At 35.7% G+C, this 17,903-nt stretch overlaps 1 protein-coding gene across 1 annotated transcript in view; it reads right to left on the bottom strand.

Moving 5' to 3' along the window:
* Positions 1-17,903, bottom strand: part of MALRD1 (MAM and LDL receptor class A domain containing 1) — a 687,535-nt gene that overhangs the window by 576,398 nt on the left and 93,234 nt on the right. The window contains exons 11-12 of the mRNA XM_008002435.3: positions 13,220-13,366; positions 4,226-4,323 (exon numbers count right to left, since the gene is read on the bottom strand). Of these exons, the coding sequence (XP_008000626.3) occupies positions 4,226-4,323; positions 13,220-13,366 (245 nt within the window). The remainder of the gene's footprint in view (positions 1-4,225; positions 4,324-13,219; positions 13,367-17,903) is intronic.

Below are 17,903 nucleotides of genomic sequence, written 5' to 3'. Positions count from 1 at the left end.
AACTAAAAACAAAAGAAAGATCAATAGATGAACATACAAATTAATTTTGAAAGCAAAAGCTTCATATTATCCATCTTCCTGTATGTAATTGTGAAGTCCTAAAAGTAAGAGATTATGTTACTTACACAGTAACTCAAATATGAGAACTCAGAAAATATTAGTATCCACATTAATTCCCTTCATACTTTATGTTTCCTAGTTACTTGTAAACAGTAACAGCATTTCAACAGCATAAGATAGAATAGCTTTGGGCTTCCTCGTGTTCTGTTAGTCCTATCTCATATTTCAAAGAAAAATGCCAATTTTCCACTAGTGGCTGAAGGGACTTTTGAAGCGTAAATTAAAGTCCGCATCTTGAACAATGATTAGCTGCAGGAACAACTGTCCATGCTGATGCCATGTGTTGGCCACATATAAAGTACAAGGTAATCCATGTAAACTGGCCCTAAAATTGTGCTGTTAGATATGGCAACTCACAAGAAAGCTCAAGTTGCTTTAAAGTCCTTTCAAAAAAAGAAAAAATTCTTTTTTTTTTTTTTTTTTTTATTTATTATTATTAAACTTCAAGTTGTAGGGTACATGTGCACAACGTGCAGGTTTGCTACATATGTATACTTGTGCCATGTTGGTGTGCTGCACCCATCAACTCGTCATTTACATCAGGTATAACTCCCAGTGCAATCCCTCCCCCCTCCCCCCTCCCCATGATAGGCCCCGGTGTGTGATGTTCCCCTTCCCGAGTCCAAGTGATCTCATTGTTCAGTTCCCACCTACGAGTGAGAACATGTGGTGTTTGGTTTTCTGTTCTTGTGATAGTTTGCTAAGAATGATGGTTTCCAGCTGCATCCATGTCCCTACAAAGGACACAAACTCATCCTTTTTATGGCTGCATAGTATTCCATGGTGTATATGTGCCACATTTTCTTAATCCAGTCTGTCACTGATGGACATTTGGGTTGATTCCAAGTCTTTGCTATTGTGAATAGTGCTGCAATAAACATACGTGTGCATGTGTCCTTATAGCAGCATAATTTATAATCCTTTGGGTATATACCCAGTAATGGGATGGCTGGGTCATATGGTACATCTAGTTCTAGATCCTTGAGGAATCGCCATACTGTTTTCCATAATGGTTGAACTAGTTTACAATCCCACCAACAGTGTAAAAGTGTTCCTATTTCTCCACATCCTCTCCAGCACCTGTTGTTTCCTGACTTTTGAATGATCGCCATTCTAACTGGTGTGAGATGGTATCTCATTGTGGTTTTGATTTGCATTTCTCTGATGGCCAGTGATGATGAGCATTTTTTCATGTGTCTGTTGGCTGTATGAATGTCTTCTTTTGAGAAATGTCTGTTCATATCCTTTGCCCACTTTTGGATGGGGTTGTTTGTTTTTTTCTTGTAAATTTGTTTGAGTTCTTTGTAGGTTCTGGATATTAGCCCTTTGTCAGATGAGTAGATTGCAAAAATTTTCTCCCATTCTGTAGGTTGCCTGCTCACTCTGATGGTAGTTTCTTTTGCTGTGCAGAAGCTCTTTAGTTTGATGAGATCCCATTTGTCAATTTTGGCTTTTGTTGCCGTTGCTTTTGGTGTTTTAGACATAAAGTCTTTGCCCATGCCTATGTCCTGAATGGTACTACCTAGGTTTTCCTCTAGGATTTTTATGGTATTAGGTCTAACATTTAAGTCTCTAATCCATCTTGAATTAATTTTCGTATAAGGAGTAAGGAAAGGATCCAGTTTCAGCTTTCTACTTATGGCTAGCCAGTTTTCCCAGCACCATTTATTAAATAGGGAATCCTTTCCCCATTAAAAAGAAAAAATTCTTAACTGTATCAGCCTGATAGGATTATGTAGGAAAAAAACGAAACAAAACAAAACATATACTGTCAGAAAACGAAGGCTTTAATCATGTCAAAGTACCCCACACTGGTTATCTCACTGCTTGACTCTACTACCTTATAATGAAGAACACTGGTTCCATGAAAGCACTATTAATACGTTCCAATTCAGAGGACTGGCTAGATTTTCCAATTACCCAAGAAGGTAAGAATTTGTTTTGTTTGCTTATTCTGTAACTTCTATGTAAGAAAATATCACATATTGCCACAAACTTATAAAAACAGTCATATTATAGTCTTAGAAAAATCCTGAGAACCTTAGCTATGTGTATCTCAGACTATCAATAACATTCTCCTACAGTCTAGTCCTACATCCTAAACTGGAAAGCATTATAAAGCAACTCAAATATCCTTCCTGCTAACTCAAAGACTCCTAAAATTCAAGCACATAGAGAAAAGCATGAAAAACAAATATCTCTTCTGGCAGTCTATAGTGGCTCCTTGAAACAGTCTCAGTTTTTCAAAAACCAAGGCAAACCATGAAGTCAGCATCCACAGCCTTTAGAAATCGAAGCCTTGGTTTCGACATAAACTAGCAAGCACTCAAAGTGTCCATGACAGCATTTTCACTGAGATCCCACCTAAATAACACCCTCAACCCCAACTAAGTCACAAATTTAAGCAAAAATCAAGTGTCCTCAAGTGGAAACAATGATAAACTGAAACTCAATCCCGGCGACCACAAATCAATGACTATCAGGAAGCATACAATGATGGAAAATATAGATTACCTTTTAAAATCATATACATGCGTTTGATTTCTCAGGGACTCTAGGTGAGTCATAGGAATTTCTAATACACTCTTAATATCTTCAAATTTGAGTAAAGCAGGCAGAATTAACACATCGTATTCCTTTACATTCAATTTCTTCTATATAACTGACATTCGTGGTCTCATCACATTAATGTATGACCTTGAATTAAATCTAAGTTAGCTTGTACTTTCAAAGAACAAGTGCTTCTGGACTTCTGGATTTTTCCCTCCCAAAAAAAAAAAAAAAAAAAACTCTGTATCTATCTTTCTCTTTTTCTGTCTATCTTATAGGATTTAATTAAAATAAAGAGGTAGGAATGGGTAAAAGGCATTTGGATAAAATGGAAATGGAGACCAGGCAGTTGTTTTAATTCTTATTCTCACAAAGAAATGGGAAGAAACAAAAAAAAAAAAAGAAGAAAGGAAAAGAAAGTATCTTTAGGACTTTAAAGTATCTATGGGACATCACTATTAAGAACTCAGGACACTCCCACTTAGACTTATTCCAAACTGAAAGTATAATTAGGTTTATACCTGGGAATAATATGTCACTTATCACCAGGGATGCCCAAGCAAATTGCTGTAACACTACACTTACAGGCAGTGAATGTACTATGTGGCACTATTGATCTCTTCAATATTTTCTGACAAGTAAAGATCAAAAAATGAGCTGAAATCCTAAGGGCGAGAGGTATGTTGGAGCTCTCAAAAGGACTGAAAACAAGACAAGTTGAATAGAGACCCCTGATTTAGGTGTTACTTTTATGGAAAGCAAAGGAATTATGTTGACTAAATTAAGATTATATTTGGTACATATATACCAATATTTGGTACAAACATTGTTTACCTATTAGGTACCAAATATTTTGCCAGGTGCTTTACTTAATCACATTTTAATCCTTGTCATTATTCCATACAATTGTGTACAATCGTGTATGCTTCAAGTGTAAATGCTGACATTTAATCCATAGAATCATGTATGTTTCTGGTGTAGACACTAAGTCTCAAAAGGAATATACAATTTGTCTGAGCCACAATTACAAAGTGGCAAAAGAGACTTGAGCCAAGTCCGTCCTCTCTAATATGCTGCTGAAATAAAATGAGTATTTCACTGCTTGGTTTGTGTTTACCTGGCACCAGAGGACTCATCTGAAAAACTCAAATTTCAGTAAATATAATCATTTTTTCTGTATACATTTATCTTATCCACTCGTCTTTCTTTCAACAAACACTTATTTAACTGACTTTATTTTTCTCAATGCACATTGTTGGCCAAACATTTTGGCAATATGTATCCACAGCTTTAGATTATTGAAATGACTGTGTGAAAAGAATATAAAATAACAGAAAGCTTCTTTAATAGCTGCCCCCAAAGAATGGTGCCAGTTACATGTTACAAATGGTCTTTTAGAAGGACATGGCATTTCGTGTTGAAATAGCGCATATAAATCTCTTAATTCATCATTAAAGTGATAGTAAAACATGGCAGGCATTTACTAGCAGAATAACCCAAGCCCAGCGATTTACAACCACAGAATGGCCAATGGAAATTCAGAACAGTTGATTACCTGACATGGGTTAGAGGCAGTGAGCAATTTTGTAAGAACAGGACTTCCAAGCTTGGCCACCCCAGGGGAGTGCTGTGCCTCCAAATAAATAAATGATCCTGCAAAAACAAAGGGAAAGTCATACGGATACAAGTTCTCTTACACACTTAGTTGTTCTTTGCTTCAGAATCTTATCCTTGCACATGTTAAACTATCAATTAGATAAGGAAAATTACATTTTTACATATTTACTATTATGGTTTGTAGATAACAAATAGCATTTATACATGTATAACATTAAATACCTAAAATAACATTTAATCAATTAAAACAAGCTCTTGATCCAAATCACCTGAACAAACATTTTTATTGGCTTCATTTATGTCATAGAGTTTGACATCAAATTAAATGAAGCTTCTAAGCTGACAATTAGATATTCAACATGCCCTTCATGAAATACCCACAAGAGCTTTATTTTTTAGTTTCCTCACAAAGTACTGAAGGATATGAGCTTATGGAATGAATTTTAGTTTCTCAGGTTTGACATTGTTGTCTGTGCTAGAGGGGATGAAAGCTTAATTAAAGATCTAATCTGAACATTAACAAAATAACCGCTTTTAGATTTTAACTACAACGGATGTGCTCATAGCAAATGTGCAGGGGATAACATCTCTCAACAGCTTAAAAGATCACATGTTCGGAGCTGCTGTCTGGGGTAGTTTCACTGAATATTGAAGACTGACAAGGAAGGCTATACCCAACAATGTCAAGGTCTGATCCTGCCCTTTGATAATCACAAAGATGGGCAATTTGGAAAACCAACTATTTTCATTGGAAAATACCATATTCAGAGAGTGATTTTGCTAGAGACAAGTTAATGCTGACTACACAGAAAGGAAAGGATTTAGAATTAGAATGTATTATTTTATAGACTCCACCATGTGTTAAACCAAACAACCAAGGGTGTGAGTCAGCAGTGCCATCTTTGAGTAGGAAAAATATAAACCCAAGTTTATATTGTTTTTAAATCTCAAAACCAACTTGGAAAGATAAAGATTATTGTTCCCAAATTCCAAACTATGGGTAATGGAAACAGCATATGCAAGCAAGTTCATTAAATTCTCTATGCTTCACCTAGAAAGGAAAAGAGTAGAAAAAGGTCAGTTTGAAAAATTCTTCCACCTAAAAACGCTCAGGTTTAGGTAAAATTCAACTGAATATTTTTAAAAAGACAATCAAAATTCTAAAACCAAATGAACCAATATTCAAAGACCTTACTCCTCCAGTCATTTAAAAGAATATACACGATTTCAAACAAGCAGTTAATGAAGGTGAGAACATGTACACATTAAGACACCAAAATCTGAAAGGAGCAAAAGGTATGAATAAATCATTTAGACAACAAAAGTAACTGAAAAAGTAATGAAAAGAAAACCTAACAAGAAATGTATGGTGCCACATCTAAGTAAAATTTAATTTTCTTTCTTTCTTTTTTTTTTTTTTTTTCCTGATACAGGGTCTGGCTCTGTCACCTAGGCTAGAGTGCAGTAGCATGATTATGACTCACTGCTGCCTGGAACTCCTGGGTTCAAACAATCCTCCAGCTTTAGCCTCCCACTGGGACTGCAAGAGCACACTACCACATACAGCAAATTTTTCCATTTCTTTGTAGGGACAGAGTCTCAAACTCCTGACCTCAAGCAATCCTCTTGCCTTGGTCCTTCAAAGTGCTTGGATTTCAAGCATGAGCCACTGTACCTGGCTCCCTATTTAATTTTTAAAAAACAAACATTTGCAACATTATTCGAGGAACCTCAGATCTTAGAAAAATATGGAGAGCTTCCTGATTCATTTTAGGTTGCCAGAATATCTTTAATTTTTAATAAAACTGATGAAAAAGGACAAAATTTAAAACTCTAGAGAGCAACCTCACTTGTGAGCATAGGAACAAATATTCTAATTAAAATGATATCAAATAAATTTGAAATCATTATCCAAAAATAGTGTGTCTTGATTAATCTGAGCTTTCTGAGAATGGAGGTTTGGTTTAATTTAGAAGCTTGGTCACCACATTCAATTACATCAACAAAATGAAAGTATCAAGTCATAGAATCCTATCCAAATGTTGAAAAGACTATGGAAAACCAGTGAACAATTTCAAGTCACAAACCTTAATAAAACAAAAGGAAATAATTAAATAAAGACTAATGAACAACCCCAAAATAAATAGCATTCTAAATGGCAAATGACAAAACAATAATTAAAATGAGAAATGACATAATATATTTCTGTCATAATTATCAATTAGAGATAATAGTAGACAATATATATTATCTTAGACTAATATTATCTTAAAGGTCTGGTGAATGTAGAAGCCAAGGAAATAAAACATCTAGTAGACATTATAGAAAGAGAGAGGCAAATTTCTCATGTTTTACCAATATTATAATTGTAAAAATGGAAAGCCAAAGTATTCTATTTTTTATAATTATGGTATCATTTAAACAATTTGGCAAGCTAAATGGAAACAGATGTTATAAAATTACTTCTCTTAACTTAGCAGTAAGTTTCTAGATATAGAAACAGCAAGAAAAATCCAACTCCTGATAGCAAAATTAACTTTTTTTATGTAGGAATAAATTTAACAGAAAAGGGACATGATTTATATGAAGAACATTAAAAACTTTGTGAAAGACTACAAACTCCCTAGTTAGATGAAAAGAGATAACATGTTTCTAGATGGAAAGATAATAGAATTAAAATATGAAGTTACTGACCATTGATTGGGAAGCTAAATGCTATCCTACAATAATTTTAATCAAATATTTAGAAAGTTGATAATACTGTGTTAAAATTAATATGTGCAGGTAAGGGGTATAGAGAGCCTAAACTCTGACCACAGGCCCAGGGACTTCTAGGAATAAGTCCCTTGATTTATCTTCCTATAAGCCTGCTCTAAACAATGAACCAAGTTGGAGAAATGTGGAATTTACCAATTGTATTCCCGGTAACGGCAAGGAGTTTACTTCTGGTAATCAGAATTGTTTATTGTAAAACTCTTACACACCCACATATCCCAGAGGGGCTATGTGATCCGCACAATATAAAAATTAAAGGAGGGAGTGAATAGTCTCCCTGGGTTAAAGTGTTCACATCTGGCTTGACCTCATCTTCTGCACAACATGCATCCTTGTTAATGCACGGGCCTAAAAGTAACATCTCACATGTGTTGAGAACATTAGAGGCCAGTCTCTATAACTTTTACAAACGCAAAAGTAATAACTAAGCATTACCATAGAGAATGAAGAAATAAATAATAAATAAAACTATTCCAATTAGGTTTGGTTCCGGAGTGCAAGAGGGGTTTAATATTTAAAAAATCAATTTACCTTATAGACAAAAAAGATAATCTGACAATCATATGATCATAATAGATGCTGAAAAATATTGAAAATTTTTAACATACATTCACTTTTTAAATTTTTTTTAAAAGTACACTCTGAATAGAAGGGAGCATTCTTATATGATAAAGAATACAATTTTTCAGTAAGAATGGAACTTAAGGTTCAACTATTGACAGCTTTTCCTCTGAGACAGAAATAAGACAAGTCTAGCAGCTATCACCAGTTCTATTCAACACATTCTAGAAATTCTATCCAGTACATAAAACAACAAAAGAAAAATAGAAATGTTAATATTTAGAAAAAAGGAAATAAAATTGTCATTATTTGCAGACAAAATAATTGTGATCCTAGAAAATAAAATATATATGTATAAGTTCTTAACTCCGATAAATAAAATTACCAAGGCCACTGGATACAAGGTCAATATTTTCTATAAAAAAATGCATTTCTATATGTCAGCAATAATTAAAATAAGAAGTTCTTTAAATGTAACATTTATAATAGCACAAAAACCTAGGCAAATATTAGCAAAAGATTTTCAAAATCTCTACACTGAAAGTTGTAAAATATTATTTAGTAAAATTAAAGAACCCAAATAAATTGAGAATTGGAAACATTTGAAAAAAATATTTTTCAGTGAAATGCAAATAAATATTACATATGAGAAAGCATTGTATACCCATTAATTGGAAATTTTTAAAGAGAATTATAATGCCTCTTGCTGGTAGGAAAATAGGAAAAAGTACTCCCATTTTGCCACTGAAAATTGAAGTACTAAAGTTTCAGGGGAAATGAATCTATAAATATTTATTGAAAGTATAAATACATATCTTGATTTAAAAATATAGGAATCTCACTCCTAGTTATCTGTTGCATAAAATCGAAAGTATCCTACGTGAGGAAATGTGTAGAATAATAAATTTGAAACACTGTCATGATATTGATGTCACTGGATAGGGGAATGGCTAGATACATTATAGTATATCCAAATCAAATAAATTTAGCTAAATAAACAAACATGAATTAAACTTCTTCTGATTCCAGGTAAGACTGAGTATCACAGACCAGATTTTATCTTCTGTCTTAAACTAGCAAAAAAAATTAGATAAAAGCATATTTAGCATGGATTGTCAAATACAGGACGTTGAGAATGCAAGATAGTGACAGATCACAGGATAGTGATCTCTGAGAGACGGGAAACAAATGAGTTAGGTAGGTCCTATAATTTCCACAGCTTACTGCCTAGATAGAGTTTCCAGGTGCCTGTGCAGAGGGGAAACACAGGAGTGTGGTGGTCTCCTCGAGTTGAAACAGATAGAGTCGGTGCTTTGGGGAGACCCACATGGGTAGAATTCGTAAGACAGAGTGCCAGCTGCCCCTTTCAGGTACTGGAGCTTTGTAAAGACAGCAAGCTCCGGAGATCTGCAGACAGTCCCCCCTAAATCGCCATGTAAGGACCAATCGTGTGCATGGATTGGAGAAAACTACCTGAGTCTGGGGATAAAAACACCTGAAATGGATAGCTGGAACATTTCCTGAAGGTCACAGAAAGTCAGGAATGGTGGAGTTCTCTTACCACCCAGAGTCTAAAAAAACAGACATAGGCATTGGATAGAGAACTCAAACCAAACACTTGTGCCCAGAAAAAAAACACGTATGCAAATTTGACAATGTTTTTACTCATATTCGACAATATTTGGAAACAATCCAAGTGTCCTTCAGCTGGTTAGTGGATAAATGAAGTATGGTTCATCCACACAATGGACCCAACTACTCAGCAGTAAAAAAGGAAGGAACTGTGGCTGAAGCCAGTGACATGGATGAGTCTCAAGTCCTTTATGCTAATTGAAAGAAGGCAGAATCGAAATGCTACATATGATATGATTCCATTTTCAAGACATTCTGGAATAGGCAATACAGTAGGGATAGAAATCAGACCATTGGTGTCGGTGGTTGGAAGTGGGAGAATCACTGAGTATAAAATGGCACTGAACAACGTGTGGGGCAGGAATAGAATTGTTTTACATCTTCATTTTTGTGATGGTTACACAACTGTATATGTTTGTTAGAACTCAGTGAACTGTACACTAAAATGGTTGAATTTTACATTTAACCAATACTTTACAATAAAAAAATGAAAAAAAAAGACAGTATTTGATGACTTGGAACAACTGCCATAAGCTATCTTTAGTAACAAGACAATAGTTACAAGATAATACATTTCTTATAAAATAAACAATCACAGAAACACATATAATTTTGAATATGTATGTATCTACTATGTATGTATCTGTGTGGGACTATATGAACTTAGATAAAAGTGGCAGATAAGTAACATGAGTTGCCTACTTTGATGGAAATTTAACAGAGTAGGAATAGTAAGGTAGAAACCAAGCAAAAAAGGAAGGAAGGAAATTCGAGACTTAATTACACACATATGCACAAAAACTACATAATTATCAACATATTCAGCCTGGTCAACACGGTGAAACCTCTGGCTCTACTAAAAATACAAAAACAAAAAATCAGCCGGGCGTGGTGGTGTGCACCTGTAGTCCCAGCTACTTGGGAGGATAAGGCAGGAGAATTGCTTGAACCTGGGAGGTGGGGTTTGCAGTGAGCATAGATCACACCACTGCACTCCAGCCTGGGCAACTGAGTGAGACTCTGTGTTAGACAGACAGACAGACAGACAGACAGACAGATAGATAGATAGATAGATAGATAGATAAAAAGAAAGAGAAAGAAAAAAAGAAAAGAAAGAAAGAAAGAAAAGAAAAAGGAAGGAAGGAAGGAAGGAAGGAAGGAAGGAAGGAAGGAAGGAAGGAAGGAAGGAAGGAAGGAAGGAAGGAAGGAAGGAGGGAAATAAGGAAATAAGGAAGGAAGGAAGGAAAAGAGACAGAGAGAGAAAGAAAAAGTTTTAAAAGCTGCAATCTATGTTTAAGGCTCTAAGAACAAAATGAACTAGAACTTCACTTTCTTAGATATCAGAACTATTAGGCTGCCTCTGACTCTACCAGAAATTTCCATTTCACTTTCCTTTCTCTTCCTGGTGCTTTTTTTTTTTTTTCAATTCTCCTCCTCACTTGCAATTTAAAACCATTACTGATTCTCTTTAAGGTTTGATCATGGCAAACATAGGTAAAGAAATGCTGACTCCGTGATCCAGATACATATATATATATATTTATATTGGCCCTTTCTAAAATGAGAAAGACTGAGTTTTTTTCCCTCACACTCTGGGTGAGACCAGCTGCCCCTAGTTTTATCAGTCATATTGTTATCTTTCACTATTCTTCATCTCACCAGAAAAGAATGAGTCTTTCAACATCTAACACAGGGGCTCTACTAGAATCTTTTTAATGCAAATCACAGTTATGTAGTAATTATAAGATAGTAAGAGATTAAAGGTGAAGTATAAACATATTTTCCAATTGTCTTATCTGGTGCTATTCCTAGTCTTATTAGAATGGACAACAAATATCTATTAATATTTATGGAGCTCTTACTATATGAAAAACCTTCACAGGTGTTATTTCATTTAATCCTCATGACAACTCCACAGGGAAGCTACTTTTCTTTTCTCTATTTTCTATCTAATAAAACTGAAGCACCCTAGCATTTAGACATGGGTGCAGTGTCAACATCCTGACAGAACCCTGGGCAGCCCGTGCTCTTCCCTAACTGACTACGGTAGTGCTTACAACAGACCACCATGACACACTGCCTGCACAGCTTCCCTTTGGGAAACTCTGCCTTGGCTTAGGCCTTCGTCATCTCTCACTGATATTTCTTCAGCACATCCATGTTTTTTTTCACCCCGGCCTTTCACCCTCTCCATTCCCCTCATCTCAGCCAGAACAGTCGTTTAGAGCAAATTTGATTGGTCACGTGCTTTAATATGACTACCTGGGTCACAATCATCCTGCAGACACATTTCCAATTCCTCAGCACTCTCTAGAGTCCCCTTCCTTCCTCTCCTGTTTCATCACTTCGGTTCTCCTGTCCAATCATACATGTCTTTCATCCCTAACTACTACCATCTTTCTTCCCTCTTTTGGGATTCTTTCCTCCAATTAGGATATGATCCCTCCCACCTCTCTTTGGTTCTGCCTTCTCTCCATAATTCCTTACTTCCGGCTCCCTGACTACTTTTCATTTCCCTTCAGTGCTCAGTTCAGGAGTCATTTCCTTCAGTAAGGCATCTCGAATTCATCTGAATCATCTTCCATCCCTCTTAAAGCATCCTCATAACTGACTGCAATTCCTTGCTTATCTACTTCAGTTACCAGACTCAGACCACCTCAAAGGCAGGGATCATGGTGTCCATCTTTGTGCATCCAGGTATTGTATATGCTATGTATTTAATAATTGACTTGAACAGAGGAAAAGAAGTAAAATATTATATGAGTTTAGAGAAAATGTGCTGTTAATACATAGTTCCAATGATTTATAGTCCCCTATCTATTTTAAACTTTAAACTTAATATAGTCTGCCACAAATCTTAAAGAAATGAGTCATGGCACAAAAGCAAAAATTAAGAACTTACCACACTGTTAAACAACGAACTGGATTTACGACTGTAGCCAACAGATGGATGGTTAAATTCTCCCACCCCATCCCCTAGTACCCTCACCCCCTACCACCAACCCTAATTTCCAATGGCTGTAATTAAAAATATGATCAATACTTATTTTTGATATAATTCTTTGGAAGTCTGAAAGAAGAAACAAATAGGATAATGTTCAATGAGGTTGAAAAATGATCTACCGTACAAGTACAGTTGTGCTATTATAAGGCTGGCCAGGTGTGGTGGCTCACTCTTATAACCCCAGCAGTTTGGGAGGCTGAGGTGAGAGGATTGCTTGAGGCCAGGAGTTCGAGATCAGCCTGGGCAAGACGGAGAGATAGCGTCTTTACTTAAAATATATACATTTAAGAAGTAAATTAATATGATGCTAACTTATATGGGGAATGACATCCGATGATAAATGTAAACAAAACAAAAAAGAGAACAAACCCTTTCTGTTTTATTGGTGTTTCACAGATACTTATTGGAATACCACAGGTAGTTATGGTTCCTATTTTAAGAGGATATGTAAACACTGGAATGACGGTTAAAAATATATATGTGGAAGAATAAGACTGTTTGTTATAAAGAAGCATGAAGAGTGATTAAATTGCATTCAAGTATTTGTAGATTTATGTTAAAGATAGAGCTAAATCTCTGTTCTTGGTTCCCAGAAACAAGATTAGACTATTTTTCTTCCTGTTTTGAAAAAACTGGATTGCTCTAAAAAGAAGGCAAGTCTACTGTACTCGATTCTGGGCAACTTGAGAAAATGATCAGAAAACTTTTCCACCTCTTTATGCCTTTAACCCAATCTTATAAAAATTGCAACAACAAAAATGTTGGTGATTAAAACAACGCTCCTTTCAGGGAACTCAATTACCCACCAATTATTTACTTGGTCAGGAGGTTTTAAAGCAAGACAAACCAGAGTTCCATGTATACAGCCTACAGAGGAAAAATGAAAATACATAGTATCATCATCCCACAACATGCAAGAAAGAAAACTAATTTTTTTTCTTAAAGAGGAAAATGTCCTACCATGATTTATGTTTGCTGTGTGATCAGCTGCAGGGAAGTGGTGCTCTCCACTATTCAATCCTTTCATCAGCTTCCAGTGTGACTCTTCTGTGAGAAATCGCTCCCAGCCACAGAAACCCGACTCAAAGTCACAGGTGAGATGCTTTGCTGTTACACATGGAAGAGAAAAAGGTGAGGAGAAACGAAGAGCATGCAGGGAAACACTGCTCTGCATTAGCTAATCACCTTAGGAGGCCTGCAAAATTATTCTTCTTGGTAGTGAATGTTCTCTGATTATCAGAATAGCTTGCCTTTATCCAGTCCCACACCATATCCCAGGTGCTCTGTGAGGCATGACCCTTCCACATGCTTCTATCTGTAAGTCTGGTACATTTCATTCCAGTTGGCCATTTCCATTGTATTTAATCATGCAAGGTGGAACTCCAGAGCTTTTCAGGGAGTAACTAATTTGCTTGCCCAGTATAAACCTGCTGAGATGGTAGTTTAAAGGAAGAAAATCCATTGGGAAGGGGGAAATTTAAATTAATTCTGGACACGCAAACAACTTGAGGTCAGCATCTCAGTATTCATTTTATTATTCTATCCTAACACTTTCTCAAAAAAAAAAATGCCTAGCCATTTTGGAATTACAGGTAAATTAGATATTCTGAACTGAGCTTGTGTTATCTTTTGTCTTTTCTTTTTCTTTTTTTTTTTTTCAGGCGGACTCTCGTTCTGTCGCTCAGGCTGGAGTGCAGTGACACAATCTCGGCTCAATGGCTCCATGCAATCTCCACCTCCTGGGTTCAAGCAATTCTCCTGCCTCGGCCTCCCAAATAGCTGGGATTACAGGCACATGCCACGATGCCCGAATATTTTTTGTATTTTTAGGAGAGACAGTGTTTCACTGTGTTGGCCAGGCTAGTCTTGAACTCCTGACCTCAAGTGATCTGCTCATCTTGGCCTGCCAAAGTGCTGGGATTACAGGCATGAGCCACTGTGCCCAACCTCAGCCTGTCTTCACTTAATACATAACTCAAAAGTTGCCAAGTACTTAATTTCCTCCATTTATCATAAAAGAACTGGTTCTAGAGAAAGTCAGTATTTGGAGCATACTTTATAGGCATCTTTCACAGCTTTGACACCAGATTTATGAGAGAAAAATAGACAGTTTCATAAGACTGGGCATTCAACTAGAAAGTCTAATAGCTTGATTTGTGCTTTCAAGAAATTCATTTTTATGTGCTTAAATTTCATTTTCCTAAAATAAGAATCATAGTATCAGACTATCTTAGATAGTACTTTTGGGGAAAAATTAATACAATTAATTTATAACCTTATTCCTAAATATTCCTCTTTATGCTGAGGCACCTTTCAAATAGTGGGGGTGAAAAGGAGAATTAAATTGATTGTCAGAAAACATCCAAATTTTTGACAGGATTCCTAAGATCTTCATGCTATCGTCTTTAATAACAATAAAAAGAGCCGTACTACCACTGAGTTCTAAGTATGTAGCAGGTATTTTACATATATTACCCTTAATTCTTACACTCTACATAGTAAAAACCATTTCCTAAAAGAGAAAATTGGAACTCAGAACACGAAGAAACTTGCCTGTGGTACATTTTAGTAAATGAGACATCGAGCCTTTGAACCTGACACCAAAAGCTCATACTATGAAGCCTCCTTAAACCAGGAACTCTGTTTCATAATTTAAAAGATTCCATTGCCATGGGTTTGCTTCTGACGATTATATTCAACTTGTAAATTTTAAATAATATGGCCAATTTAACTAGCATATGGAATAAGCTCACTATACCCTAATAATCAAAGCATCTTCAAATCTCCATAAATAGGGACACCTGATTTTATGACCACATATTTTTACCCCTGATATGTCAACTATTAAAACATTGAAGTGTGGTATGCAAATGATAATGCCACTTTCAATTTCTCTACATGCAAATTGAACTTTTAGAACTGAAAGCCATGCTTGTTAGACAGTCATAGAATAGACAGTAGGTCTTTCATATCTGTGGGTTCCTTGTTGCAGATTCAACCAATCGTGATTCAAAAATATAGTATTAGCAGGATGTGTAACCTGCAGATACAAGGACTGACTTTTCCCCGGGGCTCAAGTTCTCCAGGAACTTAAGCATTCATAGATTTTGGTGTAACATTTCTTTCATTACAAATGAATATTATTTTTTTCCTCTAAATGGATTTATCTACAAATAAAAAACAACTAAATCGACTACAGTATAGTAACAAAAACATGCTGCATATTGCCTAATGGTGCACTGATATGACAAGGAAGTGCAATTTGCCCATATACCGAGCTGGAAATCTATTGCTCTTGGCTATGTTTTTCTTTTCTCAGGTGTGTCTACACAATTTATTGGATATGGTTGTTGACAAAACATTACTCCCCAAGGGAGAGTGCCTTTTGTTTTTTGACACAATCTTGAGAACTTATAACACAGCTGTGACTTTCTCCTTGGGCATTCACAGAACCCTCTGGTCTAATCCTTTGCTCCTCTGTGAGCTCTGCCACCTTCTAGGCCACCTCCAAAATTTTCTGTCAGTTGGTGGAGTGTGGTATATGGCATGTTCTCACTCATAGGTAGGAACTGAACAATGAGATCACTTGGACACAGGAAGGGGAACATCACAGACCGGGTCCTATTGTGGGGAGGGAGGAGGGGGGAGGGGGGAGGGATAGCATTAGGAGATATACCTAATGTAAATGACAAGTTAATGCGTGCAGCACACCAACATGGCTCATGTACACATATGTAACAAACCTGCACATTGTGCACATGTACCCTAGAACTTAAAGTATAATTAAAAAAAAAAAAAGAAATATTTGAGACTCAAAGTACATACTTGGCCTCCGAAATGTGCTTCAAAGTTCCACATTCTTGGCTGTGGATTTGACCAAGAAATTCTTCCACTTCACTACATGGGTACCCCCAAATCCCAGAATATACTTCCCTGGAATACAAAATCTTCCATGGGTAGAGTGACCACATGTCTGGCCTGGCCCAGGGTTGCTTCAATGCATGCCTGTTGTCCTAGCATCTTTTCCCTCTCTCAGTCCCTGTTTGAGTAATAAACTCAATATTGCACTGTTAGGGCAGCAAACTATGCATTGCTATACAAAGGAAGCAAATCCATGCAAACAGCAATCTTCTTCATCGCAGAGAGCTGCTGAAGTCACCATCCTAATTTCCCCAACAAGGCAGTGGTGTGAAATGGCAATGAGATCGATGAGTGTGAAAATGGAAAGTACCATATGACTGATGCACACCACACCCTTACCCAGACTCTTCACAATTGAGCTGGTCACTCAACCGCAAAGACGTAAAGAACGAAGCTCTCAAGATAAAAGCAACTTTTGATTGTATATATGTTGAAATTTGGCTTTAGGACAAAAGTTCAAACCATTTCTTTCATTACCTAGATGTTTTATCGGTTAAAAAATGTCAATCACTGTGCTTTTTACAGAACGCTAAACACCACTATCCTTTGAAAAATGAAAATTAGCTTTCAAAATCCATCACTGTAAAGATTTGTGAAAGCAACACAGTGACATGGTGCAACCACCTCTGTAAAAACCTTGGTGAATTGCTTGGCTGTTTTTACTAATGTGTTCCTGTACACGTAAAAGAGTATTTTTTAAAGCTAAAAGTTCAAGAACTTCACTGTACTGTAAAATATAAGTCAAGTTCCAGTAACTAAATTGAAGTTCTTCCATTAATATCTCCCCTGTGTAATTCAAAAACTTTAAAGTGAACTTATAAATATCTGAAGAAAGCCAGGAGAGTCAAATGCATTATAGCAATTATTAAATGCCTTATCATACTATATGTGTTAAATGTAAACATTTGCAAAATCTAAAAAAATCTATTAATGTTATAAAGTACTTTCATTAAAATAATGATTTTGATTACTTGGTTGCTTTTATTTTAACTTTCTGTGATTATAGAATACGCTTCACCATCTCTAAGTGCAGTATGAGATATGCCACTGTTCACAATTTTAGAGAAATTTTACTCAGAGTGTGGCAGTTAAAGTAATACTTTAAGATTATGACAAAGCTTTCTCTTGCATATTTAACCACTGCAGCATGTGGGCGGACAAGAAAGAATTTCATTGTTCAGCTGAGAAAAAATCTGGATCATGAAAAGTAAAATATTTTATGAATCCTCTAGAAGTTAATCAACTCTCTGTGAAATAAGGGGGAAAAAAAGCTATGTAGGGGAAATGAATGGGGAATATTTCACTTAATGAGAATATATTAGATTTTAACAGGATTACATAAATATTTTGTTGATATGTATTGCAAACCCACACAGATCATTGCTACACTAAATATTTTTATGTTGGTATTTCCTTTCCCTTGATGAAATGTTTTAGCATTCAACTTTTTTTTAACATGAAAGATTTCTAGAGACAATATCACAGTAAAAATTAATGCATTGTACAACATTCTTGCTTTCAATTTCTTTCATTTGACTATTATGCCAACGTTCCCTTTGAAGGCACACAATTCATATTAGCATTTAAAATTGTTTTAAAAGTCCTATAATAAGAAAAAACCCTGTTTCATGGAATTTCCTGAACTATTTTGATTTGAAGATATATCTATTATGCCAACTTTTCTGGAACACAGTGAAGTAGATTCTATATATACATTTTCTTT

Source organism: Chlorocebus sabaeus, chromosome 9 (assembly GCF_047675955.1).
Source record: "Chlorocebus sabaeus isolate Y175 chromosome 9, mChlSab1.0.hap1, whole genome shotgun sequence".
Classification (NCBI taxonomy): domain Eukaryota; kingdom Metazoa; phylum Chordata; class Mammalia; order Primates; family Cercopithecidae; genus Chlorocebus; species Chlorocebus sabaeus.
Note: the sequence above shows the minus strand (reverse complement) of the source record. Positions and strands in the feature narration are given on the sequence as shown.